Source organism: Branchiostoma belcheri, unplaced genomic scaffold, assembly GCF_001625305.1.
Source record: "Branchiostoma belcheri isolate BF01 breed outbred unplaced genomic scaffold, Haploidv18h27 scaffold15, whole genome shotgun sequence".
Lineage (NCBI taxonomy): Eukaryota > Metazoa > Chordata > Leptocardii > Amphioxiformes > Branchiostomatidae > Branchiostoma > Branchiostoma belcheri.
In genome coordinates, this window is record NW_017802935.1 from 116,895 (window position 1) to 144,256 (window position 27,362).

At 42.3% G+C, this 27,362-nt stretch overlaps 2 protein-coding genes across 2 annotated transcripts in view; one reads left to right on the top strand and one right to left on the bottom strand.

Moving 5' to 3' along the window:
* The window catches only part of LOC109465158 (RB1-inducible coiled-coil protein 1-like), a 33,826-nt gene extending 9,049 nt beyond the window's left edge, over positions 1–24,777 (top strand). The window contains exons 6-33 of the mRNA XM_019762304.1: positions 1,783–1,898; positions 2,522–2,608; positions 3,799–3,946; positions 4,400–4,508; positions 4,936–5,054; positions 5,649–5,833; positions 6,486–6,591; positions 7,378–7,458; positions 8,344–8,425; positions 8,720–8,778; positions 9,263–9,363; positions 9,746–9,943; positions 10,385–10,508; positions 10,857–11,008; positions 11,644–11,854; positions 12,317–12,367; positions 12,715–12,918; positions 13,419–15,425; positions 16,254–16,698; positions 17,520–17,613; positions 18,429–18,553; positions 19,005–19,044; positions 22,619–22,670; positions 22,890–22,937; positions 23,073–23,128; positions 23,512–23,639; positions 24,154–24,224; positions 24,661–24,777. Coding sequence (XP_019617863.1) covers positions 1,783–1,898; positions 2,522–2,608; positions 3,799–3,946; positions 4,400–4,508; positions 4,936–5,054; positions 5,649–5,833; positions 6,486–6,591; positions 7,378–7,458; positions 8,344–8,425; positions 8,720–8,778; positions 9,263–9,363; positions 9,746–9,943; positions 10,385–10,508; positions 10,857–11,008; positions 11,644–11,854; positions 12,317–12,367; positions 12,715–12,918; positions 13,419–15,425; positions 16,254–16,698; positions 17,520–17,613; positions 18,429–18,553; positions 19,005–19,044; positions 22,619–22,670; positions 22,890–22,937; positions 23,073–23,128; positions 23,512–23,639; positions 24,154–24,224; positions 24,661–24,738 — 5,277 coding nt within the window. The 3' untranslated portion in view covers positions 24,739–24,777. The remainder of the gene's footprint in view (positions 1–1,782; positions 1,899–2,521; positions 2,609–3,798; positions 3,947–4,399; positions 4,509–4,935; positions 5,055–5,648; positions 5,834–6,485; positions 6,592–7,377; positions 7,459–8,343; positions 8,426–8,719; positions 8,779–9,262; positions 9,364–9,745; positions 9,944–10,384; positions 10,509–10,856; positions 11,009–11,643; positions 11,855–12,316; positions 12,368–12,714; positions 12,919–13,418; positions 15,426–16,253; positions 16,699–17,519; positions 17,614–18,428; positions 18,554–19,004; positions 19,045–22,618; positions 22,671–22,889; positions 22,938–23,072; positions 23,129–23,511; positions 23,640–24,153; positions 24,225–24,660) is intronic.
* On the bottom strand, positions 19,875–22,612 carry LOC109465356 (tripartite motif-containing protein 3-like). Its single transcript, XM_019762568.1, has one exon. It carries the CDS (start codon positions 22,032–22,034, stop codon positions 20,064–20,066), a length of 1,971 nt encoding a protein of 656 aa, XP_019618127.1. The 5' UTR covers positions 22,035–22,612; the 3' UTR covers positions 19,875–20,063.
* Positions 24,778–27,362: the final 2,585 nt, after the last annotated feature.

A 27,362-nucleotide genomic window follows, 5' to 3' on the forward strand; every position in this document is an offset into this window, starting at 1 on the left:
CGGTATTGCAGGGATGTTTCTCTTGAAAGAGATCAGCAACGACTGACTCTTCTTGCCATTCAACAACATGTCATTGTGATGTGCCCAGGTGTCAAGTTGAGTGGCTTCTGCTGACATAGAGTTCACTGTACTGCCAGTGTCCAAGGTGATTGTCCTGGACAGACTCACATCGTCGGGCGTACCCCACATCTAAGGTATCCCTGTAGACTGTGGTGCGGGAACTCATGAATAACAGGAATAGATAGGGTGACAGCACCCCACCTTGAGGTACCCCTGACGTGAGTGTTCTCCAACCGCTGAACTTGCCGTTTACAGAGACCCTCTGGGTGCGATCCTGCAGGTAGTTGTGTAACCAAGCTACCATACGTGGGTTTCTGACCACGTCGTTAACACGTTGAAGCAGGATCGCATGATTCACTCTATCGAAGGCCTTGCTCATGTCGGCGAACAAGGCCTGGACTGCGATGTTGTCTCTTGAGTCGAGGGCTGTCAACCACGTGTGCACCATCCTGATAGCAGCGAGGACGGTGGAAGAGCCCTTCAGGTAAGCGTACTGGTTGGTGATCACCGGAGTGATGGCAGGTAAGAGTCTTTTGAGAATACACCTCTCCAGTAGCTTGGCCAGAATAGGAAGGAGCGAAACAGGCCTCATGTCACTCGGGTTAGCTGCTCCCCTAGACTTCGGGATGGGAACAACATTCGCTGCCTTCCAGATGCTTGGAGTTACACCCTGTTCGTATGAGGCATTGAACAGGTGCGTTACGACAGGAGCCAGGTCCTCGGCGTACTGCTTCAGGGTCCATGTGGGTAGGTCGTCTGGACCACTAGCTTTGGTGGAGTTCAAGCTCTTAAGCAGGGCCTTAACCTCACCAATCGTGCACAGTTCAACTGCTTTGGCAGGACGTTGTAGGGGAAACAAGTACAGGTCATTTCCAGGGCACCACGCCTCAGAGAAGTGCTGGTTTAGGGCCTCAGCAACTTCGGGGTCAGATTTACCCTCAATGGTAATGTGCCTAGCTCTTTCCTGCGACCTACCAAGCTCCCGATTAACAAAACTCCACCATTTCCGTGGGTCTTCCTGTTTCAGATGTTGTGCGAAATTTCTGTAATACCACCACTTTGCCTGTCTGATGGCGGTATCAGCTTTGTTCCTAAGAAGCTTCCACCGAGCAGATTTACCATGGCGTTTGAACTCCATGGTTCTTTCCCTGATGATACGTTTGACTCGCTCGGTCATCCACTTCTTGTCACAGGCCCTCACAGAAGAGACTTTTACAGGAAGGTGGTTGTTTATCAGGGTCATGATGAGACTGTAGAAAACGTCAGCTTTCTGTTCAACAGAAGTGGCTTTGAAGACAGGAGACCAGTCCACCGTGGCCAGTGAGAGTCCCAGGTTCAACTATGCCACCGGAGTTGCCACCCTCCGCATTACCTTGGCTGGTTTGCTTCTTGGTGGTTGTTGTACACAGGGCGGTAGGAGAACGCAGGAGTGATCACTGGTTCCAACTGGTGGAAGGGTAAGTGGTTGTATCAAGTTTGCAGACCCTGTTTTGTCATTATTACAAGGTGGATGATATATGATGCCAAGGAAAAGAACTGGAACAGTACGAGGGAGCCATCTTGGCCTGACTTGTAGCCACATTACCTCTAGCGTATCAGTTTCGAGATCGTGCAGTCTTTTAGCTGGTATGTCATTAGCTATGAATGCAGCAACTCCACCACCTTTACCACAGAGTCTATCTTTCCTGAACAAACATAGTATTACTTCTTTGCGCATTTCAGCAATTCCATGACCTTGCAAAGGACACAGTAAGGTCGTGTGAACAGCTGGTCCATGAACAGCACCTACAGCAGCAGGGCTGGGCAGCTGTCATCGCCAATCTCGAGGACTGCTCAAGGTTAGAAACTGTGACCCCGTGTTTTATTAGTGGTTTCCCCCAAAATGGCCATGTAGAGTCCCTTACAATGTACAGTATACTGTACAGTGGGCATCCAGGCCCCCAAACCCTGTTTTAACCCCAAATCAAGTTGGTATCTCTACTTGTACATGTATCTGTATAGCTGGTTTATTGGCATAACACACCTGCTACCAAGCAGTCACTGTGGTACAATGTAGGTGTAGAAATTGAGCTATCTGCTGTTATTTTGTTGCAACAGCTGTAAACTGGATTGTAAATCTTTGAAAAGGGACACACAGTCAAAATTGCCAAAAAGACCACCAATGGGACAGTAAAATCTGGTCTATGTGGACAGGTGGTCACTATAGTCAGGATTCTCGATGTGCCAATCCTGTAGGAAAAATTATCTAGTACATGTAGGCGGCCTCGAAAAAGGGGTCACACTGGCCTGGTGGTATGTAGACAGGTTTGACAAATTTTGGGGTAAGTCCCAATACTTTGTTAGTTAGTGTTGGAAGCTAAAGCTTAGTCTTCATTTCATAGGTTTGACTGTATATTGAACTAATGTCTCTTACATCGTATATAGGACACATTACTAATAGATGTAAACTATTCTTGCACAGCCAATTCAAGATCCGAGTAGACAGTTTTGAGGGTCTGTACAGCCAGTACCTGGTCACCAGACCAAAGTTCATGGACATCATTCAAACGTGAGTCTCTGTACTTTACTTTTTTGGTATTGCAAGTAATTGTTACAGGTAGCCAGTAATGGTTTATTGGTAAGAACACCCACAGCACAACACTGAAATGAGCTTTTCTGTTACAGTGAGGCAATGTTTAAGATACCAAACATTTTAAAACGCTGAAGTCACATGAAATAGAAAGTTTTATCCCTGCTTGTTTAAAAAATCTTGTGAGGCCACACCAATTTAATTTTTTGGTTAACGGATTTTCCTAGAAAAATAATGGAGCGGGCGGGCGAAAAAAAAAAAAAATAAACGCAGGCCTAGGCATCCTATTATGGCCCAAAATGGTACGATAGAAGCCATGAAGTCAACACACCAGGCTGGTTCAAAATTTAAACAATGAATTTTGAACTTTTACTGATACCATTGCATTGAAAGATGGAATAACTGTACCAACTAGGATGAAAAGGACTGTTTTTAACTGTTCAGGGCAAAATATAAGCATTTTGCAGTTGATTTTGAATTTTTATTTTTATTTGCAAATCAGAAAAAAATGAAGCGGCAAATCCGTTAACCAAGAAATTAAATTGGTGTGGCCTGATAGATAAAAAAAAATTGACATGAGGATTTACACGGTGCTCAGGATTTAATGGAGAGAATATTTCCAGAGTGGCAGATAGTTGTGACATGCTGGAAGTAGTTCTTACTTGGTATCCCATCTGTGTTGTCTCTCCAGGTTTCCCAACACAATAAAACTGTTAGAGAAGACCCCACTATTGTCCTGTCTACAGGGTGCTCCCATGCAGAGTATGTCTACAGTCATAATTGTGACATGCTGGCATTATGTTATAAGATGCTCTTTTGTATCATATCCTAACAATTCTGTGTTCTCTCCCCAGGTTTCCCAACACCATAAAGCTCCTAGAGAAGATCCCCCTGCTGCCCTGTCTACAGGGCGCTCCCATGCAGAGTATATTTCCAGAGTGGCAGATATATAATGTATAAAATATGACATGTTGGAAGCATGGTAGTTGTTGTTACATCTATGTTCTCGTGTCCCCAGGTTTCCCAACACCATAAAGCTCCTAGAGAAGATCCCCCTGCTCCCCTGTCTACAGGGCGCTCCCATGCAGAGTATCCAGTCATCCGGCTGCAAATAAACATAACTGCAAACATAAACATAGGCTTCCTCACACGTCTACCTTATGTTACAGGTTTCCCAACACGATAAAGCTGCTAGAGAAGATCCCCCTGCTGCCCTGTCTACAGGGAGCTCCCATGCAGAGTATCCAGTCCTCTGGTGGGGTGGTCACCAGTCGCGTGTTTCACCCTCAAACTCTGCTGCAGTGGATCAACGCAAAGGTATGTAGCAGGGATAATACTAATGTTATGAAATTAAGGTAGTTTTTTTTTTAGCTTTTCTTCTGTTTAGCCTTCTCCTTTGCTGCCACTCCCCCTTACCAATAGAGAATTGGTTGGCAACTTCTATGTTCTAAATGTTTAAGTAATGGTCTAGGAGTTTGCATTGAAAAAACAGCACCAATTTTATGAGAGATCCTTTTGTAAGCAAGGGTTCTCTGAATAAGATATCTGAAGTCAAAATAAACATTCTGTTCATTTTTAATAAAAGTGTAACAGTTTATGTTACTGTTGATTAATGTTTCTGTCATCATTGTCAAATTGTACAGGTTCAGGTCAAGACATGTACACCTAACATACATGTAGACCCTCCTTCCCCATCATAGTGGAAACACCACATTGACATGTATTTCTCAGGTACATGTATAGTATCATCCTTTACTCATTTCTCTCCAGGACCCCAGCCATACCCTAGAGCAGCTGATGGAGCAGTGTGTGCGATGTATGGAACAGCTGGATGAGACTGTCCTACAGGGTCTCATGACAGAGTGCAACAATATTCTCAGTAAGTTACAAAAAAATGTTTTTAAATTATTTACCCATTGGTCAGCATGTCACAAGACCGAAGGCAACTCCAAGGTTACAGGTCATCTTTTCTCTACCTCAGAAACATCAATGCTAAGGGGCTTACAAGGGTTACCAAAAAAGCTTGAGAAATACATGTATATAGTATACAGTAAGTTTTTTTTTTGTCTCACATGATATACTGTTAGTACTTTTTTTCTTATCTTGAATTTACAGTTGAATCAATTCTGTAGTACAGTAATTTGTGGTGTCAGTAATTTGCGGTGGAGAGGTCACCACAAAAATAAAACCACTGCCACTGCAAAAGTTTCTGCATTTACAGTATTTACCGAGTCTTTGTAATAACTAAGGCAAGGAAAGGTTTGAAATGTAGAACGCACAAAAACAAGAGAACTGTTGTGTTGCAGGTTCCTTAAACAACCCCCAGATGAAGGAGATTAAAGGCCTGGAGGACAGACTGTACGGGCTGGAACAGCTCATGGCAGGGACCAGGAAAATAGTGCAGGAGCAGGGAGACATGGCACAGGTAAACATACAAACAAACAGACAAAATAAACAAACAAACAAACAAACAAACAAACAGGGACAGACTGTACGGGCTGGAACAGCTCATGGCAGGAACCAGGAAAATAGTGCAGGAGCAGGGAGACATGGCACAGGTAAACAAACAAACAAACAAACAAACAAACAAACAAACAGGAACAGACGTTATTGGACTAGAACAACTTACGGCAGGAACCAGGAAAATAGTTCAAGAACAGGGGGACATGGCTCAGGTAATAAAACAAACAAATAAACAGGTGCTGAAGGTCCTCAGAGAAATGAACACAGTAGCATTGGACTATTTGGAGACCTCTATATCTCCTCTCCCCACCCCCCATATACAATGTAGATGCTAGAATATCCTTTATTATGCATATTGCCATGTAGCAGCACCGTTGCCACTAGTATCAATGGAGAAGTTAAAAAAAAAATATCCCCTGCCCTGTTCCCCAGGCTTTTGTACAGAACCAGAGCCGGTGCAGTAACCTCAGCGATCCCTCCATCCTCTGTGTGTGTGTGTGTGTGTGAGTGTGAGTAGAAAATGAGGCTAACAGCTGATTCTGCCTCCTGTTCCCAGGCTTTTGTACAGAACCAGAGTCGGTGCAGTAACCTAGGCGACCCCTCCATCCTGCCGGACCTGTGTGCCAGCCACCGTAAGCAGCTGCTGGTCATGCTCAACAACCACAAACAGCTCAGGGACATCCGACGTCGATGTGTCATCGCTAAGGACGAACTGTCCGCAAACCTCCACACTAGACTGAGGCAAGTTAGAGATTAGCCTGACAACAAAAGTTTTTTTAACCTTGAAATCATCATTGTTATAAATTACATTTTAACTAATTGACGGTATACCGGTAAGAAAATATGGGTGGCCTGAATGACTCAGGGACATCCGATGTTGATGACATTGTGTCATCGCTAAGGTCAGGACGAACTGTCCGCAAACCTGCACACTAGACTGAGGCAAGTTAACCTTACTATATCATGCTTCTGTATCTGTATATCTGGTATAACTGCCCTTTGGCACAAGCTTCCATTGGCCAGGTGTCTAGAAGCTTAATGGCCAACACCTTTATGTACAGAGAATTATTGTCAGATTGAGAACTGTTAGCACAGTGTTGGAAGTAGTGGACATGATATCGAGAGGCCATGTGTTCGATCCCTGTCATTCCTGGCTAGACATTGTGTCATTGGAAAAGGCACTTCACACAACTGCTAATTTCCTAACTCCACCCAGGTGTAAAATGGGCACCTGACTCTGGTTGTGAAGGTAAAAAGCAATTGCAATACTACGCCCAGGATGCAGTAGAGTATACAGCCTGAAAAATAGCCCCAAAAAGGCAATGGGACTTTGCCTTTACCCTGTACCCTATACCTTTACCCATTGGTGTAATAATGTGGAAATTCATTCCAGGTGGATCATGTACATAGAGAAGGCCATCTGTGAGCTGGACAGCAAACTCACCATCTACTACGAGAACATCAAACGCCTGAAGAAGCGCCTGGAGATCGTGGAGCAGGTTGGGAACATGAACATGAACATAAACTTGACATTAATTAACCCACAAATTACAGAAAAAGTTGGATCCTTTGTCTTCCTTTGTCTTCAAAAAAGAAGTCAAACCCAGTAGTTTTTACTAGTAGTTTCTTAATAGTTATCAGTAGTTGTATGTGTAGTAATTGTCTGTTTTTTTATACCACATTATGTTTCTTCTGTTCCTGCAATTAGCCCTCGGGCATGAATTTGCAATAAAACAATTATTTAATCTGTACTGAATAGTCAACATTTTGATGACTGTCTGCCATCTTAAACCAGTGCTAATATGACTGGTTTACTGTGCAGTGAAGCTATCATTACAATCATCATCATCATCATATTACAATCATATTAGACCCTGATGAAGATGCTAGATGGTCATAACATCTGCTATACAAGTGGTTGTGAATAAAGAACTTTGCTATTCAATCATTCACCATCCTGATGAAATTATTCACGTATGAATAATATCAAGTTTTATATCAAGTTTTTTTTGGAAATTCATGCCCGAGGGCTAATTGCAGGAAGAGAAGAAACATTTGGTATAAGAACAGGTAATTAGTACATATAGAACTACTAAGAAACTACTAGACGTGAAAACTACTGGGTTTGACTTCTTTTTTGAAGACAGAGGAAGACAAAGGATCCCACTGAATAATGAGTAGTTTCTAAATGTTTGCTCAAGTATTTTAAATGTTGCACACTTTGTAATGAGAAAATTTGAGTTCCTTCTTTATAAAACTGTAACTACACAAACCTACAACTACAGGTTAGTGAGGCTCCCACCGTCTACTGCCAGGCTGTGGCAGAGACCTACAGGAGGAGGCAGTTCTCTGAACAGTTTCTACAGGTAAGACTACTACTTTAGCTATTGCTGCTACTACTACTACCACTTCTACAGTTACAATAATACCACTATTACTACTACTGCTACTGCCAGGCCATGCCAGAGACCTTCAGATGTCTATAAAGATTTGATTTGATATATTGAAATTGCAACAGTGCAATATACGCAGAACAGAGGCAGCTGTTGCTGGTGTTGTGTCCCGCCATAGTGGGGAAAGTCGTGTAAAGTGCCTTTTCCAAGGGCACAAGATCGGTGGCATGTCAGGACTCGAACCCGGGACCTCTTGATTCCAAGTCGCACACGCTGCCGTTGCGCCACACGACCCCACCCCAAAGAATATAGTGATACATCTTGTAACGTTTGTCTCATGAGATCTGCTGGGAATGATTCAGCAATTATTATTTCTGGGTGCGGAAGTATTGTTTAGGGTGGCTGAGCTGTGGGTTTGTGTATCTCTTGTCCAGACAGAATCGGTTGATAGCAACTGGGTTGGAGAAGATTGATTGACAGGTAGAATGACATCTATTAGGTCAAACGGTCCAGACACAGGAAATGGGGTGAACTAGAATCTGGCTGGCTCTAGAATTGATTAATCTTTATTTGCATGTTCATGACCATGGGGCTAAATGCATACATCAGAATGTGATGTTACATGTACATCGTACTGAGTAACATGATACATAGGATACAAGAATCTGGCTTGCGAGAAATTTGTATTCAACATGGTAAAAATTAAGGAACCGAGCATTGTGTAGCTTCTAGAAGTCTGAAATCACTGATTTAATGTTTAATAGTTGTAAGACGAAGCAATAATTTTTGCTATATTTGTTATACAGTTACTGTAGCAAAACTGCCTTCATCTCTCTTTTTTCCTCCCCCTCCTCCCAGTGGGCAGGGAACTTGTCACAAGACTTCACACAGATGAGGGAGGAGGAGGTCAACAGAAGAAAGGAGTTCAAAAACATCTTCAGTAGGTTCAACTCTTATAATAAATGTAGCCTCTACCAGGCTTCGAACATGGCTGGAAAGGGCAGAGAATGGTCAAATAGACATTTGACATTCAGCAGACCAAATCCCCTGGCTCTGCTTGGCCAATTTCTACTCCAGTCGCTTTCTACACTTCTGAAACCTTGTAGAGGTTGTTACTCTTATCGGTTTTGGACTTGAACTGCACACAATAACATTGTAAAGCATAGAATCAGCAGTTATCCCTTTTAGGTTTCCTGATTAAGATATCTACATGCCTGTAATATTTTTCTTCTAGGAAAACATTTCTTAAAGATGATGTTCCCAGGAATGGAAGATTATCCACCAGGATTTGCGGTAAGGAGAGGCACTTTCTTTCTTATACTCATTGGTCCCCACCTAACTAGACAAAGGCCGCTTCAAGGTGTGACATAAAGGCCACTCCAAGGTTACGTGTATGAACAAAAATGTAGCAGCGTCTCTTCTCCCTAAGTCAGGAACATCATGATTGAGACAAGCTCAACTCACTGAGAGTGAGGACTAACCGACCCAATAGGAGATGCATGGAAGATAATTAGAACTGAGATCAGTCTGTATACGTTTAGTTAACGTTTAGCACACTGAAGTACATGTAATCATTTGGCTCTCAAATCTCTAATTAGTTAAGGGTTTAGGCAGCAGGGAGAAGGCCAAGGAAGTTGCCGGATGAGAGGAATTGCTGTTAATGTACATGTAGCATTTGATATTAAAAAATGTATGAAATAATCTTATTCCATAGTGACATAGCTGAAAGATGGCATTAAGCATGATGCCCACTATTTAATCTCCCTTCCTCTTGCAGACAAAACCTCCCGACTCCTTTGACAAAGACCTCCCCTTCATCACCCAAGAGGACGTGCAGATTCTACAGGACACGGTTCCTGAACTGTCCGAGTCTCTGAGGTTTGCGGCTCCATCAGTCATTATTCACTGTAAAATATTACCGGTAATGGTACTACTGTAATTCACTTTATGTTCACGATAGCAGAAGTTTGTGGTCTGAGAAAAACTCAGCTACAGAAGTTCTTAATAACACTGTACTCGCCATCATTATTTCCATGTTACATGTACTTGCAATGTACTTGCAGTTTAACAAATTATTGTGCATCAACCACCATAGGGGCAGGCACAAATTCCTGTGCGTCAACCGCCATCTCAGCAGTATTGTCAGTGTTCATTGAGACAGCTATGTTGCCATTCATCATGCATAGAAAAATAAATATATTTTACCAACTCAGACGAACTTTCATGCTAATACATGTATTAACATTACCTCACTGCCCAGGGTACCAACTCCAGAGGAACTACAGCAAATGTCCCAGCATTCCTCTCGCTTCATGCACTTCAGCCTGACCTCGCATGACCCGACCCCACTGCGGGGTCAGAAGTCACAGGACAGCCAGGCCACGCTGGTAGGCCCCTCCAGGTCGTCCAGTGAGACCAGTGCCTGTCCACAGACCACGCCAACGTCAGAGTACAGCAGGTATGTATTCCTTCAGCATAGCACACCAGATTTGCAGGCATGCTGTAGATTTGTTTCTACATGTATTTCCGTGGCACTAGCAACTTGTTCTAGCCTGCCTTAGTTTTATTCCCCGTCATCTCAATTTTGTTTGATGCGCTTGACAATTGTAGGAGCGGTCTGGGAGCATGCTACCCTTGGAAAATTTTGAAATCTTGACCTTCTGAAACACTGCATTTTGAGGGCCAAATTTTGCTGGTAGACTAAGCTTAGTTTAGCGACTTTCTATATCTTTACACGCCGATTCTTGTCTGTGTGAAAGATGATGGATTGATTGGGCAAAATTTTTGTCTGTCATGAGCTGCAAAATTCCGTCAAATGATGGAAAGACTGTCTAGAACACTGGGCACTTGCACCCCTTTCATAGCTTGCAGCTTGGTTAACGTTCTGTACCATTTCCAGGTCTCAGAGCCAAGACACCATTTCCAGCAAATCCTCCAGAAACGATGAGCTGGCCAGCGTTCCAGAGAAGGAGGAGGGGATGACAAGTCCTCCCGCTGTTGCACATATGGAATCTACACCTCAGGTATCCTTCAGTTCCTGGTTCAATTATTATGTTTATTTTTGCAGAAGGAAAACATTGTTTTTGCTGTTTCTTCTTCTTCTTCTCTCCAAACAAAAAAAGGTCAATGACCTGGGCCAGACGCCTGTCACCATGGTAACTGGTACTGTAGCAGACAGTGTTGGCTTACATCATGTAGTAAGTGACAGTAGAGTTGGAGGGGCTGGTCACCATATGTTATATATGAATATGTATGAGTGAGAATGAATAGAGCAGTAGTTTGTGAGAGCTAGACCATGTGTAACGAAATGAATTTGGTTGTACCATTCTAGTTTGTATTGAAATAAACCATTCATTCATTTATTTATCCAGGTAGCGGAAACTTCTCACGCCCCCCGCCCAGTGCCTCACCGCAGTGCCCCCCCCAGTAACGTGACGGTGCGCCGGATGCAGCAGCAGCAGGAGTCCGGGTCCTACTCTCCTGACAGCATCGACTCCCACAGCGTCGATCTGGAGTACGGCAGGTACACACATTTTTGTTTTTTTTCCATTCAACAATGATACAAATGAAGACATTGTACATCACATTACAATGTAACAGGGGCCATTCCCACTCGCTTTCTTGGCTAGGGTGTGTGCTCCCTAGGACTTTTTTTACAGGGGTATTTCATCCCCACTGGATTTCTGTGCTAGGGTTTACTCCCTAGGACTTCTGTACAGGGGTGTCTTCCTTCAGGTTCTATATATGCAGGGTTTTTCTTCCCTCAGTGAATCATAAATACTAAAACATATTGCCATGGACATATTCAGGATCACAATTTTTTTTGCAAGATTTTTACACAAGGTACACACATTGTACAAAGTGTGATGATTTTGTATATGATATGGGTTTAGATCCAGACTTTTAAGTGTGCATTTGCAGAAAGTACACGTACATTGCAGAACAAAGTTTTGACATTTCGGAATATTACAGAACACTGAAAAAAAATATGTCAGTTTCAGTTTATTTATTTCACCAGCAATAACACTCAGGTACATAACAACCTGCTTTTCAGGCAATACAAACGGTTAACAAACTATGCAATATTACGATAATCATATCACATACAAACCAGAATGACATAACAACAAAAAACTCACACAATTTCTACCCCTGCAGCCCCACCAAGAGGCCGACAGTCGTGAGCGACAGTTTTGTGTCGGTGAACGAGAGCCCGGATGAGTTCATGTCTGCGACGGACGTGTGGCAGTTCCAGGAGGGGGGGTACAAGAGCCCGTCCAGCTCTGTCGGGACACCGCTCGAGTCCGTAGAGTCCTCCGTCGTGGAAACTGTGGGGAACACACTGGTGGTCAAGACAGAGGGGGCAAAGGTATGCAATTATATGGTTCTTATTTACTTAAAGTTAAAGGTTAAAGTTAAAGATTAGTAGTTTTTACTAGTAATTTCTTAGTAGTTATCAGTAGTTCTACATGTATTAATTGTCTGTTTTTATACCAAATGTTCCTTCTGTTCATGCAATTGAGCCTTGGGCATGAATAAAACTTTAACTTATGTATTTAGTCAGTGTTATAGATTGTTTTTCTTCTGTCTTCCAGTGAGACCCACTGTAGGTTTCTTTCATTTCCGTGACACTAGCACCTCTTTCATAGTTGTTCATACAGAATCTTGCAGCTTGATTCTGTACCCTTTCCAGTTTGTCTTTGTCTTTCTTTGTATATGGATCCCATACTGTTGTGGCATATTCTAGGTTCGGTCTTACAAGTGATGTGTATGCAAGTGAGTGTCTACTACTACACTACATGACAAGGATATTAAACATCCTATTCCACAGGTGAAGTCCCTTCGCAGCTGCCCAGTTGCAGCAGAGCCTCCAGGAGATAGAGTTTGAAATGTCCCTGAGGAAGCACGTTGGCAGAACGTACTGCGCCTGTGCAAACCCCCCATTTTTCACGATTTCTGGTGGATTTTTGGTCACTGTTTCATCAGAATTTTGGCCTGCTGCAGGCGATATTTTTTCTAACATAACTTTTGGAAACTACAGTCGGAGTGTTAACCTTATATATGCAAATACGACCTTATAATAAGTTATATGAGACATTCTGCTGAAGTGCTGTGCATTACGGGTTTCGCGCAGGTGCAGTATGTTCTGCTGACGTGGTCCCTGAGGAAGAGGTGTGCCAAGATGTCATGACTTTGACAAGAATATTATACATTCTATCTGTTCCAAAGGTGAAGTCCCCTTCCCAGACCCATGCTGCCCAGCTGCAGCGGAGCCTACAGGAGCGGAAGTCGACCATCGACGTGCTGGAGGGCCAGCTGGCGTCCGCGCGGAGAGAGCTCGCCAAGTCGGAGGAGAAGTGCAGAAAACTGCACGAGCTGCACAACAAGATCCAGCTGCAGCTGAAGCTGGGCCTGGTGGACATCCGGCAGCAGGTATTTATAAACACGAACTAATCGATATAGGAAAAGTCCTATACCTTACATTGTAACACTTCTCAACAAGAAACCTACCATCACTAGGAATTCTGGCACAAATATGTTGTAAAAGCACAAAGTGTTAGAAGGGAGGGAATTATTTGTGTTTGCCGACAATGGTTTGTTTCGAATAATTTCATGTTTGTCAAATATTATTTTGATGGTGTTTTATTTTTCTCATCATGACTGATGGATTTAGTTATTTTAAGGATCGAAAACTCAGTAATAAGTTAAGAACTGTATTAATAATATGTATTTTTTATTGTATTTACCTATTAATGTGTCAAAGAAAAATTTTATCCATATAATCCTTTTAGATATCTGTAATTAGCTGTGTATTAGTGTTTGTTTTCCTGTTTGTATTTCCATTTCAATTCAGTGCACAGGTCATAGCGCGCACTGCGAGGCTGTAAATTTTTTTTTCGTGAGAAATAAACCAATCACTACATGTACTACAGGTGCAGGACAACCGGAAGGAGGTGTCGTCCCACGTCGCCGCAGTTACAAAGCAGGTGTTCGAGGCAGTTGCAGGCCTGGAGAAGTCGGTCGCCAGTGAGCAGGAGTCGGCGGTCCGGGGCGCCGTCGGAAAAGCGAACGAGGAAAAGCAGGCGTTGGCCGCGGAACTCGAGGCAAAGCTCCAATCCGAGGTAAGTAAGTGCACAAAGATCAACCAAGAAGTCGAAGCTCTACAAAAACAACTGGAGGACAGGAAGACAGAAGAGCAAAACACGGCCCAAGAGTGGCAAAAGAAGTTAGCCGACATGAAAGCAGAGTTCGAAACGTCGCAAAAAGCGCTTCAGGGTCGCCTCAAAGAGGAGCACAAGGCAAAAATCAATGACATGAAAGAGACGCTGGCACAGAAGGAGCAGTTCGTTCTGGAGCTCCAGAGGGAAAAGGAAGTCATGATGGAGGACATTGCCGAGAGGTTTAACTCGGAGAAGGGTGAAGTCGTCATGACGTTGAGAAAAGAATACGAGGAGGCCAAGAAACAAGCCGTGACGGAACTCCAGGAGAAGCTGAAAGTCGACCACGGGAAGGCGCTGGCTGCTCTGAAGGACGAACACGACACTCACCTGAAGTCTGCCTGCGAGACGATACAACACGCCATGGACCAGGAGAAGGGTCGACTGGAGAAACAGATCAAGGAACTGGCGGACGAAGTGGAGAGCCTGAAGGCAGAGAGGGACGGGGAGATAGAGAGAGTGAGAGAGAGTATGTCGGAGGACAGAAAGACCGAAGTGGACATGCTGATCTCGCAGCTAGAGATTCACAAGGAGAAGTGCGAAGAGGCGTTACAAGAAATCGAAGCTAAGGAAAAGGAAATTACAAAAATGAAGGAGGACTTCAAGACTGAGAAAGAAGAGGCAATCAAAGCAGCAGTAGATTTGGAAAGAGAGAAGTCTCAATCTGAGATTCAGAAGCTAAAGGACAGACAGGAAGAAGAATTAAGAGACAGGGAGAATTTCGTACAGACCATGAAAAAGTCTTTCGAGATGGAAAAGAAGGAAGTGGAACAGGAGGTTTCGATGGAAAGATCGCGATCACAAGAGACAGTGGAAGGGTTGAAAACTCGTCACGAACAGGAACTTAAGGAGAAACAGCACGCTATTGCGAAGTTGGAGAAACACTTTCAGGAGCAAAAGGAGGAACTGCAGAAATCAGTTTCCGAGGACCAGCAGAAGTTTGAAGGGGAGATGGAAAAACTACGGGCAGAACTAGAAAGACAACTCGAAGAGAAGGACCAAGAGCTAAAATCACTGAGAGACACACTAGAGCAAGAGAAGGCTGAACTTATAGAAAAGGCTGTCAGCGAGGAGAAACAGAAGCGTGAATCTATTGTTGCAGAATTGCAGGATAACTTTGACAAACAGTCGAAGGAAACGGAAGATAAACTTGCTGCTCTACAGAGCAGGCTTCGGGAAACAGAAGAAGGCGCAAAACAGACCCTCGAGGGAGAAATTACAGCCATCAAAGAACAGCAGGAAAATGCCATCACTGAGATTAAGGCCAGTCTTACACAACAGATTAGTAGCCAAGAATCCGAAATCACACATTTGAAGCAGCAACTTGAAGACTTGAAAAAGGAGAAAGACGATGAAGCCAATTCCTTAGCTGGACTGAAAACTGATCTTGAAAGACAACTTGAAGAAAAGGAAACTGTGATCTCAAAGATGCAAACCCAGCAGGATAGTCTTGTGGCAGAGGCCGTTGAAACTGAGAGACAGAAGGTTACAGAAGAGATGAACAGACTGAGAGAAGAGAAAATGGAGGAGAGCAGAATTTTCGAAATGCAGATAGAAAAGCTGAAAGAGTCGTTTGAGCTTCAGAAAGCTGCAGCGGTGAAAGAAGCACTGGGAGGAGTCAGACAGGAGACTGGTGCTGCTGGGAACACTGGGGATGCAGTTACCATGGTGATGGAAGAGGAGAGGAAGAAACATGAACAAGAGCTCGACAGTCTGAGAAAGGTATGGATTATTTGAGGACAAGAGCTTTTTAGATTCTACACAAAAGTGGGATGATTTTCTATCCATTTTGCTAATTGTGTTTTACAAATACATATGGAAGAGTTGTTAAGTAGTACCTTCAGCACCAAGGACAGACATCACCTAAATCCATTCACAGCTTGCTGACATCCTAAGATGAACTAACAGATCTAGTTGACAACGCATCTTCTGTGTTTCCAAAGAAGTTAACAATCATGCTCCTGCGTAACCTGGCCTTTGGAACAACTTGCATGCTAAAACAAGTGCTTTCATTGCGAGACCATATATTTTAGCACTCACAGTTAAAAATTATTAAATGTAGCAGGTTGATTTTGAGACCAGAAAAAAATATGGTCTTAAAGAAATTGGAGTAACGTTCATCAATGCAGTGAGACATTTAGAACTGTTTTTTGTTTTGCACCTCGCAGAGTCTTGAAAGCCAGATGTCTAGACTGAAGGCCAGCATGCAGCCAGTGGGTTTTCACATCAGATTCTGATATTTCAGGGACCGTCTGTCACCTTCTTCAGGACACTAATGGCTGGTTCTGATACATACTGCAGCTAGGTATTGCTGCTGCAATATTACAAATGCGGTCCCAAATGTAGCATGTTGTCTCATATTGATGATTATGTTACCTTTCAGCAACAGCAACACCCAACTGCAGTAAGAATTTGAACTAGCCATTGTTGCCCTGAAGAAGATGAACAAGATGGTCACCGAAATGTGATAAAAAACCTTCCTACCGGTATACAGTATCTTGCCAACCTGATAAAATCATTCACAGATGATTACTATTCTTCACCCCACAGAGTCTGGAGAGCCAGATGTCCAGCCTGAAGGCCAGTATGCAGGCGGAGCGGCAGGTGGCCTTTAACGAGGCAGTGAGTAAAGTGGTGGCTGAGAAGGATGGGGAGATAGAAGCCCTGAGGCAGAACCACCACAAACTCATGGAGGACTGGGGCACAGATAAGGGTGAGACGGCTTGTGTGTTACGCTTCATTATATTCTGGGTACGTATGGAAGTATTGTTTTGGGTGGCTGAGAAGGACGGGGAGATAGAAGCCCTGAGACAGAACCACCACAAAGTCATGGAGGACTGGGGAACTGATAAGGGTGAGACGGCTTGTGTGTTACGCTTCATTATATTCTGGGTACGTGTGGAAGTATTGTTTTGGGTGGCTGAGAAGGACAGGGAGATCGAAGCCCTGAGACAGAACCACCACAAACTCATGGAGGACTGGGGAACTGATAAGGGTGAGACGGCTTGTGTGTTACGCTTCATTATATTCTGGGTACGTACGGAAATATTGTTTTGAGTGGCTGAGAAGGACAGGGCAACCAGTGCACCCAAATATTTTCTTGGGTTTTGTATGTTTAGAATAAAAAAAGATGTTAAATGTATTAGTATACAGCATATTCTTAGTTCAAGTGTCAGAAAATTGATAAAATTATTGTTGTAGTACTTTTCTTTAGAAATGAAACATAGTAGTTTTTGCTGACATTATACTAATTTCATTTTATATGGTGCACCCAAAATATTTTTTGAGCACCCAATTTTTTAGGTTGGGTGCACCAGTGTTGGCAGAGTTCCCAAAAATGAATTTCGAGCCCTGCTTGTACATATACATTGAAGTAAAGTGAAGTGAAGAAAGATGGGGTGATCCCTGTTTGTGGTGCTGATTTCTGTGCTGTTGTTACAGAGGTCTTATTGGTAGTTCTGGAAATGGCAATGGTTCTTTGGAATTAGAGGTGCTTGACCACAAGCTCTCGGGGACAGGCCCAATCCCCCCACATAGCATGGTATCCAGTCTCTCGTGGTTGGGGCAGCCTTTCTTTGGGGCTCTAATAGTTTTCCTCCTCCGGCTCAACAGACCTCCTGGTAGCGGTGTTGTGCCTGTGACAGAGTTTGGCACGCCGTTGTCAAAAACCCACCTGGGAACCTAGCTGAGATGGGCGGGGAAGAGCTTCAGCAGCCCTGAAGAAAATCTGCCCTAACCGCGATAGACTGGTTACCAGGTTACCCCTGACAGTAAGAGATTGTGTAACACAGGCTCATATCTGTGCTGTTGTTACAGAGGCCCTGGAGACTGCCCAGTCAGCCATCGCTGCTGCCGTGGACGAAAGAGAGAGGGCGCTGCGACTTGCTCAGTGGAGGGAGGAAGAACTCAGGTATTTTGAGATTTTTGCTGTATGAATTATTGAATGTATTGTGTGAATTTATGTATTGTCTGAACCATTGTGACCTTCTTTTGTCATCCTGAAATGAGGGGAGCATGATGCTTTTTCAAGTAGCTACTAGTGCAACATTTAAATACATTAAATGCTACATGTATGGGTACCAATTCAAGTGGCCACATTTCATGATGGTTTTGTCACTTCTGTGTAGATCTTGTTATGTTAACAAGCTGTTTGGTAAGGAGCCTAGGCAATCAAAATGCATCCAAAGCTGTAGGTTCTATTCTTGCCATAGTTGAAGGTATACAACCCAGATGCTAGGCTGTTGATAGGGCCTACACAGGCCAGCTCCTCGGCTCCAGGGCCAACATGCCCCCAAGGAAATTTTACCACAGACACACCCCTCAGTTAGTTAGAAAGTTAGTCTGGCATCCAGGCTACTGTAGACGGCATCACGAATCAAAATTATTAATCTGTAAACTTTTAACTGGCCAGTCACAAAAACCTCCAACAGCCATTAAAATTCATCCTGTGTATTTGATTTGATTTATTGAAATTGCAACAGTGCAATACACATGGAACAGAGGCAGCTGTTGTGGTGTTGTGTCCCGCACATAGAAACGAATACTGGACAGACAATAGTCATTTTCACTTGAGTCTAGTGGGGAAAGTCATGTAAAGTGCCTTTCCCAAGGGCATAAGATCGGTGGCATGTCAGAACTCGAAGCCGGGACCTCTCGATTCCGAGTTGCACACGAAGTTGATAGATGATAACTTTATGAACTTCATGTCTTTTCTGTGTTCCCCAGAGCACTTCAGGCAGACTTGGATGATGCAAACAAGAAGCTCGAGGAGAGACCGTCGGGGGTTTCTCACGAGAGAACGCCGTCCATCGAGCAGGCCATGGAGGCAGGGGATGTGGAGGGAGCTACTGGCATGACTGTGTCTACCATGTCTGCTATAACCACTATCAGGTAGTTACTTATGGTTTTTGTCTTCTTGTCCTTCGCCATGGTTAGTAACATGGATGGTGCATGGCGATCACAAGACCCCCGCCTACCCACGTCCCCTGCACTTCAAGCCCCAATCTCCAGTTTGGATTACATTATGTAGCAAGTGGCAGGGTACAGTTGAAGGGGCTGGTAACTGAAAACATACTGTTTTTGCTCTGTTTCTTCTTCTTCTTCAAAGACTGATGTCAGTGACCTGGACCAGATGGCTCTCACCATGGTAACTGGTGCTGTAGCAGACACCCAGTGGTGTTTGAATTACTTTATGTAGCAAGAGGCAGGTCAGAGTAGGAGGGGCTGGTCACCAAAAAAATGTACTTTATTATCTTTCCCTTTTGAGACATAAGGCTGTAAGGGATATGGAGGGAGCTACAGGCATGACTGTCTCTACCATGTCTGCTATCACCACCATCAGGTATGGTTAATCTTCATGGAAACGGAAAAAACACAGCAAAAACATTTGTATTTTTTTGTTCTGAAAATCACCTCAAACACACAGATATCAGCATTTGTATCCTGTTTTATTATTCAAAAGAATTCAAAGTCTAATTGAAGCACAAAAACGGTGTCACTGACTTAAAATTGTAAATGACAAACTCATGGTCCTTGTAAGTCAAAATAGTTAAACAGTAATAATAAAAGTAAAACATTGTCAGTAGTTCAAGTTCTTTATCACCAATTATCAGTTATTATTATAATTATTTCAAAATATTGCTTTACAAGCAAACTTGTGCATGTATTCACAAAGCAACACAACTTGAAATAAAAACACTTTTTCTGCAGGGAATTCAAAGGTACAATTTTTTTAGATAATCATTTACAGCCTTATCCAATACTGAAAACAAACTCTCATGACTACAGACTGTGTAAGTACAGTTATCTGTGTGAGTAAACCAATGTTTGTTATACTAGATGAAAGTTTGCTATGAACCTCTGATGTTCATTATTGGTGCCAGTCAGAAGCCACAGACATTGTGTTCCACTCAGAGCAAAGGTCAAAATAAAACTAGTATGTTGTAGTACAATTCTATATACTGATAGCCTGCATAGTCCAGTGGTTAGCAACCCTGCCACTTAGACCAAAGAGCAAAATAAAATTAAGGTGCATGTTAATGTCGCATTTACCTTAGCGGGACTTTGGTCCCAAAATGGCCACTCATTTAAACTAAGACAAGTTTGCACAGAAATATTCAGGATATTGAGTATTACTAATGGTTCATTGGTCCCAAAATGGCTGCTCCTTTAAGCCAATATCTTGCTGGAACAATAGAGAAATGATTATTTGTTCCCAAGGAGGTTATAGGCCGAGATATAACCTCCTTGTTTGGTCCCAAAATGGGACTGTCTTCCCAAGATGTACATCTAGGATTGTCAAATTACTGTATAGTAAATTTGATTTTTACACTACATTGTAGTGTCCTAGTCTCAACAGCTTCAGTAGTTGTGAAGTACGGAGACTGTTTGGTTCCCATGATCAGTCACCACCAGCTGTTCCTGTGTTGCCATGGCAACAGCCTGTGGCCCCTCCATGTCTGTAGTGATGTGCTTGAGGAATCTTCCTGCCTTGTCAAACATCTCTACACGTTTGTTGCCCTGGTCTGCTACGATGATGTTCCCTGCCCTGTCTGTGCAGATGCCACGTGGATGCTTCAGCTGACCTTCACCACTTCCCTCACCTCCAAACTGGAACAGAAACTGTCCATCCTCCTTGTACACATAGACAAAATGATTTGTTGGGTCAGTCAAAAGAATGTTCTCTTCTCCATTTACTGCGATGTACTGTTGATACCGGAAGCTCATTTCCTGATGTCCCCATTGGCTTATGTTCTTGGATGCCCTCCCCACAGTTCTCACAAGTGTTCCATCTGGCCTGAACACTTGCACTTCATCATGCCCGCTGTCTCTGTCCATTGTGGTTTGTGTGATGAGGATGTGGTTCCTCCTGGTGTCCACGGCAACTCCTCTGTACATCCTTGACTTCTGTAGGCCAAACTTCCTCAGCACCCTGCCCTGTTTGTTGTACTGCACAGCATAGTTAGCAGAGAATGTCCCTATGGACTTTCCCACCACCCACAGGTTCCCCTCCTCGTCCATGGCCACATCATCTGGTCTGATCTTCAGTTCACCTGACACGACTGTTGGGAACTGACGGACAAATGTTCCGTGCAGCGTAAAGACTTGGATTCTCTGATTGTCCCTCAGGCCACAGTCTGCTACAAAGATCTCCCCTTCATCTGACACTGTAACACCACATGGACCCCAGAACTGTCCAGTTCCTGATCCTGGTCCGCCAAATATCACCTTCTGAGGCTGATGGTTACCTTGCCTTTGGTTGCCATGGTGATGACCTGTGCCCCTTGCTGCATCATTGCTACATGTTGATGTAGGTACTGCTGGGATTGGTGCAGATGGGAGGGACTTGACGGATTGCCTTTGGTTACCATGGTGATGACCTGTGCCCCTTGCTGCAGGTGCTTCTGGGATTGATGCAGATGGGAGAGACTGGACTGTCACATGTCCCAGTACTGGCACAGGGGTGTCTGTGGGCTGAAAGACAGCAGGCTGGGTTTGTACAGGTGGAGTTGGTGCTGCTTTTCCTCTGTACTTTCCTACCACCTCTGTCAAAGCGGTTTGCTGACTGAGAAACTCAACCCATCCCTGCTGCAGCTCTTGTTCTGCTCGATCACAGGCAGCAGACAGTTCATTAATATCTGCCAACACTGGGTCCCTTTCAGTCTGTATTTTCTCTAAGTTCTCGCTGTGATTTTGCTCTGATTCAGACAAGAGGAAGTCTTTTCTCTCTGTAAGTTTTTGCACCATTCGGTTGTAGGCCTGAATGATGCCGTTCTCTCTCTGCTGTTTCTGTTCATCCATTTTTTTTTCTCTTTCACCGAGACATTTGATAAAGCTGCAGTAACTTTCCAGAATGTTCCTCCCCTCATTGATCAAGTCCTGGACTGTAGATCTCCTTTCCTGTACCTTTTTAAGGCCTGTGGTAGGATGTCCATCATGGTTGTCATCATAACACTCAGTACAAACTGGCGAGTTACACTGTTTACAGTAGAGCTTGACTTCTTCTGAGGGGTGAAAGCTGCACCTGTTTCCAGACTGGGGTTGCTTCACTGTTTCCTCTAACAGGGCTTCTTGTTTTTGGAGTTTCTCACACATACTTGCCGTGATAAGATTGTCTGGCAAACCTGCGACCCCCTGGCGTGGCAGCCTGATCTGCCGACGACAGTTTGGGCACTCGAAGGGCGTCCGAACCTCTGCATGGTCTCTCAGGCAGTCCTGACAGAAGGTGTGCTGACAGGGCAGCACCTTGGGCCTGGTGAACAGCTCCAGGCAGATGCTGCAGGACAGTTCTTCATGAATTTCTATCTTCAAACTTGACGGTGCAGAGCCCATGGTTGTTTTCCTGTGGATGTGTAAGTCACCTTCCAAGGCAAAGCTTAAGTATATAGTTACTGTAATATTTTGTTCTAGTCAACACCAATCGTTCAAGGGTACAAAAACTGCTTAGCTTTTTTAGCATTGTTTATTTGGATAAGAAAATATCATTCTAATGCCTTAACCAGTTCCTTTATAAATACATCAATATTTTGGAGATAGTGTGAGGCTAAAGCAACTTCACAGGTGATCAGTAATTCAATTTTCAATATAGCATATAGTACATCTAAGTAAGCTACATCTGTACAAGCAACATCCCTTTCCAATGTTTAATGGTATAACCCAACACATTTATGTACTTAGTAAATATTGTCAGTGGCCAGTGTAACATGATTGATACACTTTTAACCATTGCCTTATGACACTGAGGCACGTAGTACATTAGGTAAATGTTCAAGTTACTTAGTGCTGCCAAGAAACAGAGAAGCAGTTGAGCTAGACCATGTTAAGGTAAACATTATACATTTGCTTTGCAAACGTTACCTTTCTAGTTCCAAGTTTCATGTTGAAAGGTTACTGTATTGTGTGCTCTGTTCTTACAGTGATTCCCCAGGCTCAGAAGCTCAAGAGGACAGAATAAGGAGTCTGGAAATGGTGGGTAAACAGCTTATTCAGACTTCCACACTTCTACGCTATAAATTATAACTGAAAATACCACTGGTATTATGAAATGTGGATAAGGTTACCCTTCATTATGATATCTGATTGTATCTTTCCTTTCATTGACATTGTTGCGAGTATGATTGACCACACATTGGAAAAACTCACTGCATGTTAAAGGCTAATCTGACCATACTGCATGTTTTTTTGCAGAGTTTGAGGAAGAAAGAAGAGGAATGTATGACATTAAGCCAGAGACTGGTGAGCTGTACCTTACGTATAAATCTATTGATATAGGCATAGCTAACTCTTGTGTATTGTTCCTGTAACTACAGACAAAATATGTAGAGAATTTGAAGTACATTTTGAGAAGTTTTATGATTTCTTCCGACTCAGATGCAGAGATCCATGTCTGCCCTGGGAGGACCTACAGAGAAAGTGGCCATCAAGGAGTAAGTTCTGAATTATTTTTGTGCACAGATTTGAAACTGGTATATTGGGCGCTGGAATGACAGTTGCAGAAAACAGAACAAACAGTGTATGAGTATGATAATTATGAATTTTTTATGTCTACCTTCCCTGAAGGAAAACTCTGTTTCTTCTTCCTCTTCTTCCTTTCCAAACAAATAAGGTTAATGGCCTGAACCAGATGTCTGTCACTATGGTAACTGGTGTTGGGTTACATCATGTTGCAATTTTATACCAGGAGGGATTTATACTCCTGTCACAATTATATGAATGTGTTTGAGTAACAGAGCAGACCATATGCAAAGGTTAACATTATGTATGTTACCTTTCTTGTTCTGTTTTTCCTAACCATGTTGTTTACCCGTAGTTTCCAGATTGGTGACATAGTGTTGATCTGTCTGGATGAGAGACATGATAACTACGTTGTGTTCACCGTGGGACTGGTGCTGTACTTCCTACACTCAGACTCTCTCCCTGCACTGGACCTCAAGTCAGGTCAGACACAGAAATGTTTTATACTTTAATGCTGAAATAAAGTTGCATTTTTTCCAAATGATCATTATTTCATTGAAATATTCCTTTTCTTATACCTATTTTCAGTTTTTTTGTCAACTTTTCTATTTTAAGGTCACACTTTTCATTTTTGTTATTAAACTTAATATGATCTATACAATTCTCCACTTTGTGTATTATATACACTTTTGAGTATTTAGAACTTTTTGCAATTTGTTTGCCCCTTTTAACTGTCTTTTCCTTTCTATTTACTATTAGCGAAAGGTAAGAAACTTAAGCCAGTAGGACCTTCCTTCCTCCCCTTCATGTTTACCTTATATAAAATATGCTCTTCTGTCTTTCATGTCTTTCTGAGTGCACATAACATTCAATTATTTCTATTATGAATTCAATATGGCAAGGTCTGCCAATATCTGAAGTTTGTAATTTTCCTTTGTTTTCAGTAGTTGTCTGTAGATATAGATTTTATTTCAAATTTCACCTTTACCTCCCCCAGCTCCTGGTGCCCCAAGGAAACCATGGGTTTTGGGACAGATCACAGACAAGGAGTACTGCCAGGCTAAGAAGGTGGGTACTAGATCAGACATTAGCTTTCCAAGACTTACTTCCATATGAACACTGCCTGACCACAGTAATGCCAGTGATTCATTTTGTTGTTTTTGAAAATAAAAATTTAAGGCTCTTAAACTCATATGTTGGCCCCAACAATACTAGTTGAAGGAAGTCCCTTCTCTTCAGAGTTGTTACAGTTTTTTCATCTATCAATGCAGTGGTTTGATTAAAAGTTTGAAATTCATTGAATTACGAACCAAATTGGTATGTTGACTTCATGGCTCCTATCTTAGCATGTACATGTAGGGCTATCATATGATGCCTAGGCCTGTTTTTATTTTTTTCGGCTCTGTGGCTCCTGATTTCTTCTGAAAAAATCCGAAAAACAACAAATTAAATTGGTGTGGCCTGAGCTTTTTAAAGATTCTAAATCTTTTCTGTTGTTTTCCAGCCCCAGAACAGGTTCAAGGTCCCCGTCGGCACCAAGTTCTACAGAGTCAAGGCCATCCCGTGGGGCAGGAAGCTTTGAGGGTCATGTGTGGCAAACTTTGTAAGATACATCACATAGGGTGAAACATTATGTGCATGTACATGAGTAAGCATGTCGGCAGAACGTACTGCACCTGTGTGAAACCTGCAATGTATCGTGCATAGCACTTCGGCAGAATGTCTCATACGAGGTTATATTCCCATATATATATAAGGTTGACATCCCATCTGTAGTTTCCAAATGTTATGTCAGAAAAGATATCTTCTGCAACAGGCAAAATTCTGATGCAACGTTGACTAAATCCAACCAAAACCATGAAAAATCAAGGTTTTGCGCAGGCACAGTGTATTCTGCCGACGTGCTCATGTACAAATGTAGTACACATACAATGTTTTCATAAACCATTTGTAAATTCCTACCACCATCTACCAAAAAAGAAAGTACAATGCATAGTGCATCATCTGAGAGAGAAAAATACACCATAGACAGTGAAACATACATGTACAATGTACGTGTAGTAAACATATAGAATTTTCATAAACCATTTGTAAATTCCTACCAACATGTACCAAACAAAGTAAAATGACTATTATCTGGGAGAGAAAGATACATCATAGAAGGTGAAACATACATAAAGTAGACATCAAAAGTTTTCATAAGTCATTTGTAAATTCCTACTACCAAAGTGTATCATCTGGGAGAGAAAAAACACCATAGAAGGTAAAAACATACATGTAGTACACACATAGAAAGTGTTCATAAGTCATTTGTAAATTCCTACCGCCGTCTACCAAAGTACAATGCATCATCTGGGAGTGAAAAATACATCATAAAAGGTGAAATATACATGATTATAGTAAACATATAGAATTTTCATAAATCATTTGTAAATTCCTACCACTATGTACCAAACAATTATATACTATTTGGGAGAGCAGAAAAATATCAGATTCTGCTATAATTGTATGTATGTATGGCATTTGTAATGTCAGAATGTTTGCTGTCTTCAAAACTCTGGTACAAGATTGACTGATGACAGCTACTTTTAGAACTGTACAATCACGTGTATACAAAATACAGTACAATGGAGACCTACGTACAAGTATAACTTACCTGCTTACCACTACACATGTATGTGTTATAACTTCTCAACAAAGTATGTACTACTGCATTATCAGCAGTTTCATCTGTTGTCCCTATTTGTATCCCATCTTATGAAAAATATCTTAGATGACTTGTTACTTAGGACGATATTGCCAAGTACATGCACCAAGTTTATAATGTACAGAACTTTAGACATTGACCAACTCCCAGTTGGTTGAACTTAACTTGTACAGTTGAAGTTTTGTTTTCCCCTCAATAGAAGTGGTCAACATCTACAACAAAGACCATACTTTATATACAGACTGAATGGTCATGATATTTGATAGTCTCAATCTATTCGGCAACCGCTATGTACATGTATAAGGAATTGTGTATCCAAGAATTACATTATGTTATGTCTACATGTAGATCCGACTAAGGGAACTTTGTTGACTATACATGTACCTGTTACATTATATTTACTCTTGCCAAAATTGTGTAGAATACTGCTGCTTTCCCCCCCTATATTATACCAGTATTTTGTGTACAGTATTCTTTGTGTAAATATCTTTATGTGATATGCACTGTACAAAAATGTAGCATGTAAACAGGCATGCAGCTTATAAGAGTTGAAGATATAAAGTCAGGGTCTTGAATGTTAGAGATACTTAATGTGATATACTCATGATTGTACACACACATTTCACACTATGTAAAACATTTAAGTTCTAATATTTATTCTTGGTGCTAAGTATAATTGTCATCATGTGTGTACTCATGTTTAGCAGCCTATATAGCAAGTCATGTGTAATATTAAACCGACATGTGACCAATACGTCCATGCAATAGTAGATATTTGATTTCATATGTGCTTGAATTGTAGTGAACGGTTTACCCAAGCACTAAATGTTGTGAAAGAAATGTGTACATGTATGTAGCTGCTAGTCACTTGTACTCTGGGTGACTGCTACCATTTCTCAACCATGCACAGCCAGCAGAGTTTTGAAAGGAATCAAGTGCATATAACTGCTATGTTTCATCTTAAAATGGTGATTACAAATAGCAACTACAGTACATATATTCTTCTGAGAAAATCTACAGTAACTGTGTTATGTAAAGTTATACCATTTTGGGGAAATGTACTAGTAGTAGTCAGAAATTGCAAGATATTTTCTGCTGCATGTTGTAGGGTTGATCCTAGCCTATGGAATGTATAAGATTCCTATGCCAAGATTAGCTTTTAAGTGCTGTATGAGTGCAGATGATACAGATTGTTAGTTGTATGCAGCAAACCTGTACAAACTTTAATATAAATGCTGCTGAGTGCCATCGTAGAGATGGTGCAAAATAAAGCTTGTGAAGTGTGGACTCCTTATCATTTTTGTAGTCTAGTTATTATGTTTACCGAAGGAAAACATACATGTTTTGTTTTTACTCAGTTTCTTCCTCTTCTTTTCCAAACACCAACCTCTGACCTGGCCAATGACATGACTAGTTGACGTCTGTCACCATGGTGACTGGTGTTGGGTTTCATAATGTTGCAATTTCATGGTCTGCTCTGCTCCTGTCACCATATACTT

Bases quoted from the DNA above. Each gene is read 5' to 3' on its own strand.
- LOC109465356 (XM_019762568.1), bottom strand. From the start codon at position 22,034: ATGGGCTCTGCACCGTCAAGTTTGAAGATAGAAATTCATGAAGAACTG.